This window comes from Kogia breviceps, chromosome 7 (genome assembly GCF_026419965.1).
Source record: "Kogia breviceps isolate mKogBre1 chromosome 7, mKogBre1 haplotype 1, whole genome shotgun sequence".
In the NCBI taxonomy this organism is placed as follows: Eukaryota; Metazoa; Chordata; class Mammalia; order Artiodactyla; family Physeteridae; genus Kogia; species Kogia breviceps.
The window spans coordinates 13,321,342-13,338,242 of NC_081316.1; the positions used below are offsets into that span (position 1 = coordinate 13,321,342).

Consider the following 16,901-nt stretch of genomic DNA (forward strand, 5'->3'; position numbering starts at 1 on the left):
AAAATGTATGAAACCCGCTGTTGAGATATCAACCAGCTGCCCTTGGGGACCTGGGCACATACTTCCCTATTGCACAGGCTAGCTGGGAGCCAGCAGCAGAAACACTGCTGTGTCATCCCACGCCAGGCCCGGCCCCCACGCAGCAGCCCCCTTGGCCCCCTTCTCCTTCCATAACTATAAACCAACCTCACTGGATCCTGCCAGCCAATCACAGCCCGAATAACCTATGATGTCACCAGCAGCCAATCAGAGCCCCTCACGAGTATATGCTGAATTCTGTCATCTTAATGAGGTGATGGAATTCTAAAGCAACGCCATCCTTTTCACAGAGGGACACTGAGGCACAGAGAGGAGAAGAGGCCCACGCAGGGTCACTTCACCAGGTGGCAGAGCCAGGACTAGAAGCCAGGACTCCTAACTGTGGTCCAATGTTCTTTCGGGTGCCCAAAGTGCTGCCAAAGCCCACAGGGCCCGGGAGGAAGCTCCCCTCTCTGGATGGCTCCTGGCACAGGAGATGAGGTCCAAGGCCCTGGCCCCTCCTCCCCACAGCTCTCCCTGCAAGACCTCAGGGGTCAGAAACAGATCCCTCAATCTCCGGAGTCTAGGGCCCAGAGGAAATGGCAGGGTAGTCAGGGCCCATGGTGGAGGGGGGGTTGCCCCCCATTTCAGCCCTGGTCTCAGCTCAACGCCCCGCACCCCCGGAAGGAATTAGAGGCCGGACTGTGCTGCCTGCTGCTTATGGGCAGATTACGAGAAGGGGGCCAAGACAAGGGTTCCTTTGTGGAGGCCCTGGCTTAGGGAATCAAGTGACCACTTAGCACACACGTGGGCAGTGCCAACCCCTAAATGGGCAGGGACACTGGCCAGAGGACCCCAGAGAGTCCCATCAGTCCTGTGGCCAGACCTTTTGTGGGATCGCCTGACCAGCCTGGAGCCCCAACTGTGAGTAAGGGTTACCCCAGAAGGCTGGGCTGGGACATTGAGGGCCTTTGGGGTAGCTAACCTGTACATGTGCACACGATGGATACACACAGGCAGCACACGTGCAGGTGTGCGGGCACCTGTGTGTCTGTGCAAAGGCCCTGAGGTAGGAAGGAACTTAGGGAACACCAGGCACAGAGACAGCCAGTGTGGCTGCATCAGAGCAGGTAGGGGGAGGATGAGGTGCCAATCATTGCTTCAGTAAATTTTTATTGAGCACCACCTATGAGTACACAATAGGAGCTCCATTCCCAGGAGGGAATAGGCAGTAAACAAGCAGATAGCCTGCAAAATATAATTGCAGTTATAACATGATAAGTGCTATGTAGTAAAATGGAGCAAGGCGAGGGGAAGAGAGGGCCCGTGGTACTAGGATGTTATATCCAGGCAGGGTGGTTGGGGGTATCCTTTCTGAGGAGGCGATCTGAGGTGGGAGTGAGCCATACAGTTAGATTAGGATGAGCATCCCCCAGGAAGGAGGATCAGCAGGTGAAAAGGCCCTGGGGCCACCATTCAGTAAGCATCTCCACCAGCCAGGCTCTGTTCTGGGCACGTGGGACAGGGTGGTGGCCAAGGCTGACCATGCCCCTTACCAGTTCTCACTCCAGGGTGGTTGATGGAGCTCGGGGAGCTACTGAACATGATGGGCTCATAACACAGGAAGGAGCCCAGCATGTGGACATTTCTGTTGTTGCCCTTTGTGGTACAAGTTAAGGGCACAGACCTCTCTGTGTCTCCTGTGCCGAGGCTATGGACAGTCCCTGAGCTCACTTTCCTGGCTCCTTGGAGGTCACCTCACCGCCCCCCTCCCAGTGTCCAGATGGGAGAGCTGAGGCCCAGAGAAGGGAGGGGTCCTGGTTAAGGTCACTCATGTGTCCTGGACAGATTCTGAAGACGTCCCTGCTCCTTCCTGGCCCCCCCCATCAGTATTCCTCTGTCTGTTCACCAGCACCCAAGCCCACCTGCTGCAGCTCAGTGCCTGGCCATGACCGTCACCTACTCAAGCCAAGTGGCTAATGCCCGTTTAGGCTCCTTCTCCCGCCTGCTGCTGTGCTGGCGAGGCAGCATCTACAAGCTGCTCTATGGCGAGTTCCTCATTTTCCTAACCTGCTACTACGTCATCCGCTTCATTTACAGGTACAGGGGGACAAGCCAGGGCTTGGAGCTCCTGGGTGCCTCCAAGCCATCTAGGGGGCCAATGCACAGAGACAGATAAGGGTGAGCTGGGCTTGTGGTCAAACCGTGGGGCCTGAGGCCTGGGGGCTGGGGAGGAGAGAAAAGGGGGCAGCCGTGGGGGGCAACTCAGTGTAGGTCAGAGCATCTCAAACACCCTTTCCTCAAACCGAGGGAGGTGCCTTGGAATCCAGGCCTCACCTAGTCTCACTCAGTCAGCCTGTTTCCCTGAATCCCACATAGTCTCATAGGCCCATATCGTACTTTTTTTTCCCCAATAAAAATGTGTATTTAAACAATAAAAGACAGCTAAAACCACAGAATATATGATAGCATTTTTAATGGAAAAAGCATTAATGATGGCAATGCATTGAAAAATATCAAATACATAAAACTCCTGAGTTCACAATGATAGTACTAATAACAAAGCATGTTCATTTTCTTTGGTTGTTACTAGGGCATCAATATACTTAAAAAAAATTAAGACTATTTTTTAGAGCAGTTTTAGGTTCGTAGCTTAACTGGGCAGAAGGTACAGAGAGTTCCCATATACCCCACCCCTCCTGCCCCACCCGCTCAGCCCTCCCCCACTGTCAACATCGCACCCCAGCGTGGGACATTTGTGATGACAGATGAATCCACACACACACGGACACACCATTGTCACCCAAAGTCCATAGTTCACATTAGGGTTCACCCTTGGTGTTGTACATTCTATGGGTTTGGACAAATGTATCATGACTTGTACCCACCATTACAGTGTTGTACAGAACAATTTCATTGCTCTGTGCTCTGCCGATTCATCCCTCCCTACCAGATATTTTTTTTAAAGACCAAACACTCCTTATTTCCACCTGCTTTCAAACAACTGTCTTTTGGATCCTTTAAAAAGGTCAGCGGTGCCTAAAACTGACCCCTTCAGCAGGACCTGCTTTCCTCCACCTCACAGAAAACCTCCTGTGGGTTCCTCCTCCAGGCATGGAGCAGAGGCCCCATTGGGGTTTCGGGGCGGCGGGAGAAAGAGGGGGACCTGGCTCAGTCCAGAGGAGGGGCCCCAGGCAGGCCAGTGAAAGGGATAGGGAGGAGGTGAGGCTGCCAATCTCCCACCCCGGGCCTGGCTGGACCTGGGACCCGTCTCAGCCATCTCCTCCCAGTGTCTACACATCTTTCCCCGCACCCTCCGCCTCCCCCAGGATGGCCCTCACAGACGATCAGCAGGTGATTTTTGAGAAGCTGACTCTGTATTGCGACAGCTACATCCAGCTCATCCCCATTTCCTTCGTGCTGGGTGAGCTCCCCCTTCCGCGTGTTGGGGTCCCAGTGGCTGCTCCAGGCTCCAGCCAGGCAGATCACGAAGAGCTAGCTGGAGAAGGCCAGTGGCACGTCAGTGCCTCTCGGTGGTTCAGGGAAACATGGAGCCTGCAGCCAGAGTGCCTGAAGTTAGACATTAGGAAGGCTGTCCTGCTGTTAGCACCCAAGACCCCACTTTCTTTTTAAAAATTTTATTATTATTTTAAACATATTTATTGAAGTATAATTGCTTTACATTGCTGCGTTAGTTTCTGCTAAGACCCCACTTTCTGAGGGCAGCGCCGACATTACAGTAGTCTCTGGAGCCTTGCGCAGGAGGGGAGGTATCTGACGGATTTCTGGGAAAGCAAGAGGGGCCAGAGAGAGAACTCAAGTCTCTCGTGCCTTCATGCGAAGCTCTGATGGTCTCCCCTTCCCGAGCGCCCTCCAGGAGGGTTGGTGCTGGGCCCAACCCCATTAGAAAGACGGAGAAACCGAGGTGTCGCCCTCGCTGGGCTCTGGCCGCAGCGTGGGCCTTCGCCCCTCGCGCCCCCGCCCCCCTCCCGCCCCTTCTGCCCAGGCTTCTACGTGACACTGGTCGTGACCCGCTGGTGGAACCAATATGAGAACCTGCCATGGCCCGACCGCCTCATGAACCTGGTGTCGTGCTTCGTCGAGGGCAAGGACGAGCAGGGCCGGCTGCTGCGGCGCACGCTCATGCGCTACGCCAACCTGGGCAACGTGCTCATCCTGCGTAGCGTCAGTGCTGCGGTCTACAAACGCTTTCCCAGTCCCCAACACCTGGTGAAAGCAGGTGGGCGGGGCCGGGCGAAGCAGTGGGCGGAGCCAGAGGCTGACAAGGGCGGGGCCGGAGCTGCAGATGGGTGGAGTCAGAGGCCCCAGGGCTGAGGATTGGGCGGGACCAGAAGCGGAGTGGGGTCCAGACCTGGGATGCGGGGCGGGGCGGAGTCAGGGGTCTGAAGGTGGGTAGAGGCTAGGAACAGACTCTAGAAAGATAGGGCTTTGAGATAGGCCTAAGGACTCCTGAGGGATGAGGGAAGAGTGAGGATTGCGGGCCAGAGTGGGGCTTTGGGAACCAGGAACTGCCCTTCCCCTTCCTGTTCTCCGGTTTCCAGTCTGTACGTCAGCAGTCTCACTGTCTGGCCTTGCCTGACCAGATCCTGGTTAGTAAGACAGGTCCCTCCCCCTCACGTGCTCAGCCCAGAGCAGCACATAGTAGACACGCAGGGATAATTTGTTGAAAGAAAGAGGATGGCAAAGGAGCTCTGAGGTCCCTGTGGGCTCAGCAGGGACTTGGTTTGAACTCTGGGTCCCACCCAGCAGGGTCTGGCCAGCCACCCCTTCTGCAGGTTCCCCTACCCACTGTCTTCTCCACTCTACCCGGCAGGCTTTATGACCCCCTCGGAACACAAGCACTTACAAAAACTGAGCTTGCCACACAACTCATTCTGGATGCCCTGGGTGTGGTTTGCCAACCTGTCAACGAAGGCCTGGATTGGAGGTCGAATCCGGGACCCTGTCCTGCTCCAGAGCCTGCTCAACGTGAGCCTGCTACACACATGCGGCTGCTGCGGAGCGGGGAGGGTCATGCCCCACGTGGAACAGGTTTTCTGCAAAGAGAAAGTTTGAGCCTCTGAGGGTCCTCCCAGAGCCTGCCTTGGGACTGTAGGATCTTTTCCAACAGGATTCCATAGCCCAAGGTGGCCCCTTTCCAATTTCCCCTCCCCTCCCCTCTCTAAAGTGAACCTCTGAGATCCTGGTTCCTTTTTGATAGTTGAGGAGGCTGAGGCACAGAGAGGTTAAGTGAGCTGTCCATGACCACACAGCCAGGGCTGGACCATGAGCACGAGACCCTGGTATCTGGGGAAAAGCTGGGGGGTGAGCCTGGGAGAGCAGGTGATGGTCAAAGGCCCAACCTTCCCTCCTGTCCCCCTAGGAAATGAACACCTTGCGTACTCAGTGTGGACAGCTGTATGCCTACGACTGGATCAGTATCCCACTGGTGTACACTCAGGTGAGGACTAGGCTGGTGAAGCTGCCCCTTTGGGAAACTGAGGAGGACCCGGGAAGCAGCCTATGATGGGAAGGGCTCACTTAGAGGCTGAAGAAGAGGCTCACCCTGGGAGTCAGGTCTGGACTTTGTAGGTTGTCTCTAGTGCCAGGTTCAAAGAGTCCAGGTCCCTGGCTGGTCCAGGTGGTGGAGGCAGTGTGATCATCCCCGTTTTAAAGAGGAGACCACAGAGACCCAAAGTCACACAAGTGTGCAAGTCAGAACAAGACCTGTCCTCCCAGCCTAGGGAGCTTCCTGATCCCATGGTCCCCACCCAGCCCATTTCTGCCACCACCTCCTGTCCCTCCCAGGTGGTGACCGTGGCGGTATACAGCTTCTTCCTGGCTTGCCTGATTGGGCGGCAGTTTCTGAACCCAGCCAAGGCCTACCCCGGCCACGAGATGGACCTCGTTGTACCCCTCTTCACATTCCTGCAGTTCTTCTTCTATGCTGGCTGGCTGAAGGTGAGCCTCCCCGGAACAAGGCCAGCTGTGGCCCAGGGAGTCATGGCCAGTTAGGAGAGGAGGGTCCCTACACAGTGGCTTTGGAGACAGTGGTCAGGCGGGAAGGGCATCACTGAGGGGGGTGGAGAGGTGGACGTGGCAGGAGCCAAGGTTTAAGGGTGGGAGCAAGGCTGCAAGGGGTTCCACCTGAGGATTTCCAGAGCCTCACCTACCCCCAAGGTGGCAGAGCAGCTCATCAACCCGTTCGGAGAGGATGATGATGACTTCGAGACCAACTGGATTGTCGACAGGAGTTTGCAGGTATGAGGGGAGGAAGAGAGCCTGTCCCATGGCCCCTCCCCAAACTGGACCCAGGGAGGGGGCCCCACAGTTCTGTAGGGAGGCCTCACAGTGAATTGCCCAACCATTAACTCACAGGATTCTCGGCCTAACTTCCGAGGCTACAGGCTGCATCAGTCTCTCCGTTTCGCAGGAAGGGAAACTGAGGCCCAGAGAGAGAGAAGTGACCTCTCCAAGTCACCTGGCAAATCATGGTCCTGCTTGGGTTGACCTTTCTGTTGGACTTCTCCTTCTGTCCCCGACGACCAGGTGTCCCTGTTGGCTGTAGATGAGATGCACCAGGACCTGCCGCCGATGGAGCGAGATATGTACTGGAATGAGCCAGAACCACATCCCCCCTACACAGCAGCTTCTGCCCAGTCTCGTCGGCCCTCCTTTTTTGGCTCCACCTTCAACATCAGGTGGGAAGTGCCAGGGAACCACTTCGGTGGGTAGAAAACCCCAAGTGCAAGGGCCTGCCTAAGAACTTAGAATAGTATTAGTTAATGCATATTGGGTGCCTATTAAGTGCTGGGCGTTGTACTAAGCTCTTTACATATATTAGCTATTTTTTTTTCACTCCAATGACCTTGGTTTGTTATCTCCAATTTTCAGACGATTAAGTCCAGGTTCAGAGAGGTTAAGTCCGTTGCCCAACCCAAGGTCACATAGCTAGCAAGCAGCACCGTTAGTCTCCAGTCTAAGCCCCACCCCCTTATCCAGAGTTGGAAACTGAGGCTTAGAGAGAGAAGGGACTCAAGGGCAGTCAGTGATTAGTGATGCAGCTGGGATGTCAGGGCCTGGTTCCTGACTCTGGTTCAGAACTATGTTTTCTGATAAGCCAGGGTGTTGGCGTATCACTGGGGAGTGGGAGTGGGGTTCCCTGGGCAAGGGAGCGAGCAAGAGGCTGGGTCGTCACAGGTACCTTCTGAGTAGACTTCTTGCTACAGAGTAGGGGCCTCAGGTCAGCCCACGGCAGCCACATTTTCCCCCACATGGGTCCTCTTTCCCTGATTTGGTTAGAATCCCTTTTGAGATGTAGCTGGGACACAGCGGGCTGAAGGGGTGCCCCAGACAGCTCTCTCTCCCTAGGATGACAGAGTAGAGAGGACTTTGGAGATTGTTTGCTGCCATCTCAGGGTCTATCCCATCGAGGTTTTTTTCCACAGTATTAAAAACACTGTTCTCTTAAGAACCGAATATCCTATTAAGCTGTAATTAGAATTAGCTAGAGTCTCTAGTTGGTGTGAGGAAGGTTTGGATAAGTGATCAAATGATCAAGGATGGAGGCTTGCTTTGGTCAGAAACATTGCTGGAGGTTGCCTCTATGTTTTCCATGGTTTGTAGCCCAGCTGCTGGGGAAGGAGAGTAACAGAGAATAATAACACATAGACCTTGCCTCTAAGAAACACACAATTTAGTGAGGGAGTTCAAACCCAGGGCCCAGACTCTGCATACAAGGTACAAAGTACTGGATGCGTGGGCAAGGGACAGAGTATAGAACAGAGGTCACCTTTGGCTGCCTGAGAGGTGGCCTCCAGCTGGACCTGGAGCTGGGCCTTGAAGCATGGGGAGAACTTGGACATGGGCAAAGGTGGCCACATTCGGGGGTGGGTAGGCTTTATCTTTCAGAGTAAAGGCTTTAGGCTCCCAGGAAGCCAGACTTCTCTCTGGGGGGGATACTGCTCCCCAGTGGGAATCACAAATCCCTGGCTTACTCAGAGTCACTCCTGGGCCTCACGTGACCATCCACACCTGGGGAAGAGTAGTTCAGATTGCCTGGAGTGGGGGGTCTCAAAGGGAAAATGTGGGTGCTGAAGAGGAAGCCCTTAAATACCAGGCTAGGGAGTTTGGATGTTAACGTGGGCAAGAGGGAGCCCCAGAACAGTGAGGTGAGCTCGGCCAGGAGGGATTAACTGAGAGGTACAGGATGGATGAGCAGAGAGGTGAGTCAAAGGTGAGGTGAGGAAGACAGTGTCCCGGGGCCTTGGGCCAGAGGGAGAGAGAAGAGAGGGTGAGGGAGAAGTCAAGTCAGCCTTCAGGCCATTGTCCGCCGACAAACCCGAGTCTCCTGTTTCTTTCCAGTCTGGATAAGGAGGATATGGAGTTCCAGCCAGATCTGGAGGAGGAGGAGGAGGAGGAGGAGGAGGAGAATGCTCGCACCGGCATCATTGGCCGTTTCCTAGGGCTGCAACCCCATAGCCGCCAGCCCCCCAGGACAAACTCAAAGACCAAACTACTGTGGCCGAAGAAAGAAGTCCTTTCCCAGGAGGGCCGGCCCAAGGGCCTCGGGGGCGCCGGACGGGACACCAGTGATCAGGAAGACAGCAAGGCCTGGGAAGGGGAGGATGCCTTCCAGTCCGCTGTGCTGTGTGGGAAGTCAGGCTAGCACAGTGCGCCACAGACACCCCTCAGCCACACCCCTATGGTCTTCCCACCCGGACAGTCAGCACCCTCAAGTCTTCGCAAAGCCTCAGGCACAGATGACACTGGCAAAGACCAAAGCCTTCAGCCTGCAACTCCCGGGTCCAAGAAGTTTTGAATTGCTCCCAGAGAGTGCTGGGGCCTCAACGGAGCACCCAGAAGTGAGTCACACGAGGAGGAAAACTGTTGAGTTTAACCTAACGGACATGTCAGAGGCCCCTGAACATCTCGGAGAACTGCATTTGGGACAGTCGACAAGCAACATACACACTATACTCAAAGATCGTGGTCTGTCCTCTACCCAAACCAGGGTCACTGAACGCCCCAGCCCGCCAGGGGTGGTCCCCACCAGCTCCCCTTACTCTGAAGCCCAGTCTACTTCCAGTTTTCCTATGGTCCTATGGCTGCCAGGGCGTACCCAGCACTGGCTTGGGGCACGCACCCGGCCCCCACAGCAGGGGCTCTAGGGAAGCGTTGGGGACTTTTGCTTATTTCACCCAAGAGCCTGACTCACCGAGACTTCTCTGGGGCCCACGTATAGGAAGACGAGGTTGCACCGAAGGGCCACTAGGCCAGGCTTACATGGGCTGACGTTACCAGTGGGCCCAGCTCACCTTAAGCAGGGGTGGCAGACACAGAAACACAGGCAGAACTCAACTTACTGCCCAGGCTTAGCTGGGAGGTCGCAGATGAGCACTCCCCCATGACCCGTGCTGGCCCTGAAGCACTCCTGGACAGGGTGCCACACACCTGGGAACTGGCAGATAAGGCGGGGGCAATCCAGGTCCCTTGGGGTATCTCACTGCTTTGGGGACCTCCCCAAAAGACTTCTGGACTTAAATGAGCTCTTCATGCATCTGAGGTCAACCTAAGCAGTCACAGTACCGCCAGATGTTTGCCTTTATTCCAGATTCCCCGGACACTCACCCACCCAATTAGACCCCACCCCCACCCCACCCCAGCCCCCAATCACGATGTGAAAGGGAAGTGTAACTTCTCATTTCTAAACGATTCTCAAGCAGTTATTCTGAGGTCAGAATACCTAGCTCTGTATTGAAAACTGAAAAGGCCGACCACCCGCCATACTTCTGAGGGTTAGACTGAAACTTTTAACAAATCACTGTGGCTAGTTTAGGAAACAATGTTAATGTAGTTGGTTAGCAGTCTTCTAACACTACTCACTGGTTAATATTCAAGATGTCTCAACCTCCTCCCCCTCCTACTGCAGCTGTTTTCCTACTGAAACGAAGCTATCTTATCTTTCCACACTCATGTAAACTTTCTCAAATTCCCACCAGGGAGGAAGCACATTCCTAGCCTGTTTCCCAAGGGGGCAGCTTCACCGGCCTGGTCCTACCTGCGCGTACACCATCGGGACACTGATCCAGTCACAGCCGTATGGCTGTCCACACTGAAGAATACGTCCCTACAACAGCCTGAATTAAATGCTTACCTTAACGGAGAACAAGAATCAGTAGCTTCAAGTCTAGTTTAAGCCTTAAAATGCTTCTTGTACATACAAATTGTGAAAAACAGAACTGCTGGAAACAAACACCCAATTCAGAATCAGGAATCCTTAAATCCTGTCTGAATTCAAAACACCCAAACCTTGGTATCTTTCCCAAACTAAGGAATTTAATAATAAGTAAATACAAATCCTCCTAAGCGTTTCACTTTGATTAGTGTGACTGAACCATGGTGGCACTTACCAATTTAATAAAGATGGCCTAGATGCATTTCTAGCCCATCCCAAGAATTGAGAGACAACAGCTGGGTACCAAATCACTTTATTTGAAGGAATGGTACTAAGGAAAGGACTTGTAGATGTTTTGGTACAACTTACAGAAAAGGTAAAGGTAACCCAAATATGCATGCACTGCCTTGGTGACCAGGGAAGTCACCCCTGTGGCTACGGGAAGCCAGCCTAAGGCTTAGCTCTCATTATCACTACTTCCCAGGGTGTGCTTGTCAAAGAGATACTGTGCCATGCCAGATTCCGGGGCCCCCATCGTGCGCAAGTTGGTTACGTGGTCACCCAATTCTTTAATGGATTTCACCTGCTCATTCAGATAATGAGTCTCAATGAAGTCACACAACTGGAAAAGAGAATAAGGAAAAAAGTTACTGGGAAGCTTCCCCAGCCCCGAAGGCAAATGATTTCCTCCATTTCCTCCCAGGTTGCCAATACTCACGTGGGGGTCATTTTTCTCAGTGGCCAGTTTGTGCAGTTCCAGTAGTGACTGATTCACACTTTTTTCCAAGTGTAGCGCACATTCCATTGCATTCAGCCCGTTCTCCCAGTCATCACGGTCTGGTTTCTGAATGAGAAGAGATTAAGTCAGTGCATCTGCAACCTCTACCACTTAAACCACAAATCAGCAAGACATCTAATGTGTAACTACCGTGCTTGGCAAAAGGAACAGCCAAGTTCCCCCTGACAACCGTTTCCAATTTTATATCCTTGCCCGTTACCGTCTGCCAACTTCAGCCCGAACAAGCGCAGAAGACAAAAACCCAATGTATCTTCATCTGCTAAGAGCAACTGCTGGGCTCAGTGATTGCTGACGTCAGAGAACTGCTAGACAGATGAGGCGTGACGACCCTAGGATCTGCTGTTCACCTTGATATCCTGAAGGAAGATGCGGCCACCCCGTTGGTTCTGCAGTTTCATCAGTTTCTCAGCATGTTCCCTCTCCTCACAAGACTGGTGAAGAAAGTATTTGGCGAAGTTCTTCAAAGCCACATCATCACGATCAAAATAGTACGACTGAAAGCGGTACATGAACATGTTAGGGATTCCCAAAGGAAGGCAGTCTGCTAGCCTAGGCTTCCTTCTCAAAGCCCAGCAAGAAAGGGTCTGAGCACAGGAAGACTGGAGCAGGATGTGTTCCCGGACTGAACAAGACAGTAATTCGTTTTTACTCTGAAACACAAAAATGAAACTTGGTCCTTGAAACTGAAAATATGCCACAAGGAACCTTTAGAATATCATGGGAATTGCCTCCACCATGGAACATCTTTAAGCATCTGTGTAAGTGCAAAGTAAAGTTCTTACAGCCCATGTCAAATTTGGTTGAAGAGATGTTGGAGTATTTACCCTGCACTGTTAGTGCCTCCTCCCCGAGTAATCCATGTTAAAACATGAGCTGCCAGCTTACAGCAGGCTGATAGATTTGTAAAATTAACCCACTAGACAAGGTAACAGTTGGGGGCAATGCCAACGTACGTAAATATGTTACCAGTAGAGAGAAAAAATTTTAGTCCCTTTTACACCCTTGCTGTATTCAGTTGTTCCTGAAATGGAATGACAGTCATAGAAATCCAGGCTTATTCCAAACCCATCTGGAACTCTATTCTGGATGATTTGCAAAACGTAGTAAGACAATTCTAACTAAAACTCCTACCACACCGCTTAAAACCAGGATTTTGAAAAACTGATTCCACCGATTACTGCATGGAAATTTTTCAGGCCCCGTAACTCGTGGTGGACTGTATCCAAGAACTAAAGGTTCAGTTACGCCACAACCCTTAGACACAAAACAGATAAAGAATACGGGTAGCAGACAACTCGGTGTCGGCTGAAGGAGAGATTTCTAGAAATATGCTTCAATTCAAGCAGGACTTAGAGATAAGCAGAGCAGAGAGATGGAGATGGCTGTTCGGGCCACGAGAGATAAACCACTTCGCACCAGCCCCCATAGTTGGACACCATTACCCAGCAGGCTCCGCCGGACTCCGGGGGATGGGAGCCGGACCTCCTCAGCACCACCCCCCCATCACGTGGTCGAGTGCAAAAGGGATGAAACTGCGAAAATCCACCTTCCTAACTGCAGGGTCGTACTGGTGGCAAGTGTGGCAACCCCGGGAGAAAACTCAGCTCTCTTTAAATAAACTGGGGTGCGCAGAGGCGGCCCTGGCCCACGAGGGAGCACTCCCAGGAAACAACTGCTCAGAATTTCTGCACAGAAGTCTTGGAGAACCCCAAGCAGCCTCCATTTTCCAGAAAGGCGCACGGAGGCGGGAGGCGGGAGGCGGGAGGCGGGAGGAAGGAGGAGGGAGGAGGGAGGTGGGAGGAGGGAGGAGGGAGGGCCCTCCCGGTAGCCACACCCCCGCCCTGCCGCCTGGGAGGCCGCGCCCGTCCTCCGTGAGTCCGCCCGCGCTCACCATGGACAGGTAGACGTAGGAGGCATAGAGCTCCAAGTTGATCTGGCGATTGATGGCGGCCTCCGAGTCCTGGTGGTAGTTCTGGCGCACCTGCGAGGGGGACGCGGTCGTCATGGCGGGCGGCTGAGGTGAAGCGGTGGCGGTGGCTGCGCGGCGCTGTAACGGCGGCGGGGACCTTGGGGCGGTCGGAGAGCGCTGTGAGGTGGTGGCAAGGGCTGGCTCTGAGCGGCCGGCCGGAGCGGGGGACGAGCGCCGGGTTCCGTCCAAGCACTGTTGAAGCAGGAAACCGCAGCGACTCTCCGCGAAGACTGTGGCGCAGGTGACTATTGCCCGGCTCTTATAGCGGGAATGGGCGTCAGGCCCGCCGCGGCCAATCACTCCGCCCGCCCGCCGAGCTGAGCCCCGCCCCTTCCGGTGGACGCGCGGCCCGGCCCCGCTGGGGGTGGGGAAGGAGGGGTGGGGGTGGCGGTGCGGCGTCCGGGTGGCCTGGAGGCTGCAGCTTGTTACGTGGAGCGTGGGGCTCCACGTGGGGTTGGAGAGAAAACCTGAGTGGGGGCAGGAAGCCCAGGTCGGAGCCCTGACCCCGGTGGCATCCTGGGTCTTGAAACCAACAGGAAACTGCCCCTATCTCAGGGGGCGTCAGGGCGATTCCGAGGTCCCAGAAGGCACCCTGAGACTCTTGGCCAAGGGCACGTTAAAAATCAGAGCGGTAGAGCCGTAATTGCCACACCCCGAGGTGATTACTTCGTGATGCAAATAGGGAACCTGGAGGGTGAACGTGGGCCCGAGGACGCCGAGTGAGTCAGAGGTCGGGCTGGGAAAGGGCTCAGTTTCTCTTCCTCAAAGCTTAGAAGGGGACCGAATGCAGGCGGGGTGGGGCCCACGGCCCGTCGCAGGTCTGCCCCTCTTCCGGCTCCGGCGACCCGGTCCGCCTTTTGCTGAAAGCAAACATGGCTCCTCGTGCATTTGATACAACAAAGGCTGGGCGGGCCGTGTTTCCCGAGAGACTGCGGAGACCGCCTTCCCGAGGGAACCGTGGGGATGAGCCATTTAATTCTGAGGAAATCACCGAAAGCTCAGAGACCAGGGGTTAGAATATAGAGAAGAAGCCGCTTGGGTCTGGAAAGGATGCCGCGAGGCCATTTTGAAGAGGCTTCTTTTATTGGCCCCAGTCCCAGGAGCCTCGGGCTGAGCAGGCCCTACAGGGAGCCACCCTCAGGTTGTCCTTGGAGAGAAGCTAATGGCGCTGAACGAATGTGCGCGACAGATGCCAGGGACCCTGGGGGGGGGGGGGAACGACACAGGGGCACTGCGTGTGGCTTGCAGCAGTGTCCCCAGCACGGAATGGGTGTGAATTCGTGGATGGCAGAGCTGGATGGAGCTAGGCCGAGCGCCTGCACCCCATTCTGCTCTCCTCAGGGTCACTGTTCTTAGCCGGGTTCTTCAGCACATGGGTGCGAGACCTACCCAAGTACCTTTTCAGGATGTTCACAGACATGCAACTGGAAGCTGGACTTCCAAACCTTTAAAAAACATTTTTAAAAATTTCAATTAAAAAAAGAAAGAATGAAAAAAAAGAATATGTCTCTATAACTGAATCACTTTGCTGTACAGCAGAAATTAACACAACATTGTAAATCAACTGTATTTCAATTTAAAAAACTTTAAAAAAGGAACTTTACTAAAATATTAAGTTGCTAATGGAATTATGGCAGTTTCTCTCTTGCATCTGTTATTCATTTCAAAATGAACATGTTACTTTAAGGAAAAAAATTTTTAGTGGGGCTAGAGCTACAAATGATAAAGTAAGCAGAAGGAGGGTGGGAGAATACAGACAAGGGGTGCCTTACCCAGTCTGGGATAGGAAGTCAGGGAAAGCTTCCCTAACAAAGTGACACTTGAGGGAGACTTCCCAGGTGGTCCAGTGGTAGAGGCTCCACCTTCCAATGCGGGGGATGTGGGTTCCATCCCTGTTCAGGGAACTAAGATCCCACGTGCTGCAGGGCAACTAGGCCTGTGTGCCAGTGGGTTTTCTCTTCTCTAGTTGTGGTGTGCTGGCTCCAAACCACAACTAGAGAAGAGAAAACCCACTTGCCAAAACTAGAGAGAAGCCCGACAGCAGCAACTAGAGAGAAACCCCAGCAGACTGAGGGCCATAATGAAAAGATCCCATATGCCTCAACAAAGATCCCGTGTTCCACAACTAAGACACGATGCAGCCAAAAAAAAAAAAAAAAAAATTAGTAAAATAAATATTGAAAAGAAAGTGACACTTGAACTAAGTGTCACTTATTTCAAGGAAAAGTAAAAGAAGGAAAAGTAAAAGAAAGGTGAAAGGGAGGAGGGAGATGAGGAGGGAATTCGAAGCAGAGAGAGCAGCATATGTAAAGGTATAAGGTGTGGAAATGCATGGCCTATCCAAGGCACCTTAAGAAAATGTGTTGGCCTGAAAGTAGAATCCATGTTGGTGAATCCTGGAAGGGTAGTATAGGGGCAAGGTCAGGAAGGGTTGTGTGTCATAAAAAGGGGTTAAATCTTATCTTGGAGGACATGGAGATCCTAAAGGATTTCTAGCCAGAGAAATAACCACATTAGTTTTGTTTCTAGAAATCTTACACCGAATCAACAGAAAAACTATTAGGGTAAGAGTATGGCAAAGTTACCAGATGCAAAGTTTTCCTATGTGTCAGTAACCAGTTAGACAGTGAAATGAAAGAAAAAATTTCTTCATTTACAATGGCAACAAAAGCTTAAAGTACCTAGGAATAAAGTTACCAAATGTGTGAAGAAAACTATAAATGTTTACTGCTGGACAGAAAAGAAAACTTGCATAAATGAAGAGACACCATGTTTCTACATAGCCAACCTCAGTTTTGCAAAGATGTCAATTCTCCCCAAATTAACTTATAAATTCAGTGCAATTTCTGTAAAACTCAGTGATCTTTTGGTACCTTGACAAAATGATTCTAAAGTTCATTTGGAAGTGTAGAAAAGCTGATAAGCATTTGGGGGAAAAAAATGTTATGAGGTTACATTTGTCCTCCCTGATATAAAAAAAACAGCAGTATAAATGTAATATTATAAAGCAGTTGGTACTGGCAAAGGAAAAGGTGAGTAGATCAATGCAAGTAAACAGTCCTACCCCCATATGAATGGGAACTTGGTACATGCTAAAGTGGCATTTCAATTAGGAGAGAAAGAATGGGTTCAACAAATGATGTTGAAACAATAGTCATGTGGTGAAAAATGACTCAGCACTTCAAAAAATACATTCCAGATGGATTAAAGATCCAAGCCTTAAAAAACAAAAAACAAAACAAAAAAAACCCCTGTAAAGTCATTAGAAGAATATATAGAAAATTATCTTTTAGAATTTGGGGGTAGGGAGTATTCTTCGGAGGCTGCCTTAAAAAAAAACCAAACCTATAAAGTCATTAGAAGAATATATAGAAAATTATCTTTTAGAATTTGGGGGTAGGGAGTGTTCTTCCGAGGCTGCCTTAAAAAAAGAAGCCAGTTGGCAGATATGACTACTTGAAAATCTGGACGATGGCAGAGCCAGAAGGACCAACTATTGAACTACACCAAAGAAAAAGTAAAGTCCAAGTCTTCAGAAAACAAAGAATATGCCACAGCAGAGAAAATCGATGACACTACAGTTCCTGAAAGAGCTCCAAAATGAAACAAGATTGCAAAACAGAATGTTACTAGAGTGCCTTGGTTATCGGGTGCATCTGATTACAGGAAAGAGATAAATTTAGAACAGAACTGGCCCCTTTGGCAGTGGGAGTGAAGAGGAAAATAGGGAATCCAAAATTTCTGGGACTTGTAGTATTGAAGTTAGGACTCTGTCGTTTTCAACCAGGAAAAAATAAAACCAAGAAATGCTTTGAGTAACATAGGCTGATTAAGATGAATCCTCAGGGCAATGACCAAATCAAGGACATGGCTGTCACACAGTTTGTTAAAATTTTTGAATGGATTAAGGTAGTTTCTAGGAAGTCCTTTCAGTTGGA

At 51.9% G+C, this 16,901-nt stretch overlaps 2 protein-coding genes across 2 annotated transcripts; one reads left to right on the forward strand and one right to left on the reverse strand.

Annotated features, from left to right (window-relative positions):
* The first annotated feature begins 778 nt into the window (after positions 1-778).
* BEST1 (bestrophin 1) lies at positions 779-10,443 on the forward strand. Its single transcript, XM_059069166.2, is given in 11 exon segments — positions 779-942; positions 1,931-2,118; positions 3,348-3,442; positions 4,025-4,258; positions 4,853-5,007; positions 5,402-5,479; positions 5,827-5,979; positions 6,199-6,279; positions 6,568-6,719; positions 8,383-8,832; positions 8,834-10,443. Coding segments are annotated over 11 exon segments (2,037 nt in total). The 5' UTR covers positions 779-846; the 3' UTR covers positions 9,189-10,443.
* Positions 10,444-10,492: 49 nt separating this feature from the next.
* FTH1 (ferritin heavy chain 1) lies at positions 10,493-13,848 on the reverse strand. The gene is made up of 4 exons (XM_059069665.2): positions 12,886-13,848; positions 11,342-11,488; positions 10,914-11,039; positions 10,493-10,817 (listed from the first exon to the last, which is right to left on the reverse strand). Exons 1-4 carry the CDS (start codon positions 12,997-12,999, stop codon positions 10,653-10,655), a joined length of 552 nt encoding a protein of 183 aa, XP_058925648.2. The 5' UTR covers positions 13,000-13,848; the 3' UTR covers positions 10,493-10,652.
* Between the last annotated feature and the right edge of the window lie 3,053 nt (positions 13,849-16,901).

What these genes read in the sequence shown, in the direction of transcription:
- FTH1 (XM_059069665.2), bottom strand. Translation starts at nt 12,999, where the DNA reads ATGACGACCGCGTCCCCCTCGCAGGTGCGCCAGAACTACCACCAGGAC. An exon ending in CCTACGTCTACCTGTCCATG is followed by an intron (nt 11,489 to 12,885) that starts GTGAGCGCGGGC and finishes TACCGCTTTCAG; the next exon opens with TCGTACTATTTTGATCGTGA. An exon ending in CTGAGAAAAATGACCCCCAC is followed by an intron (nt 10,818 to 10,913) that starts GTGAGTATTGGC and finishes TCTCTTTTCCAG; the next exon opens with TTGTGTGACTTCATTGAGAC.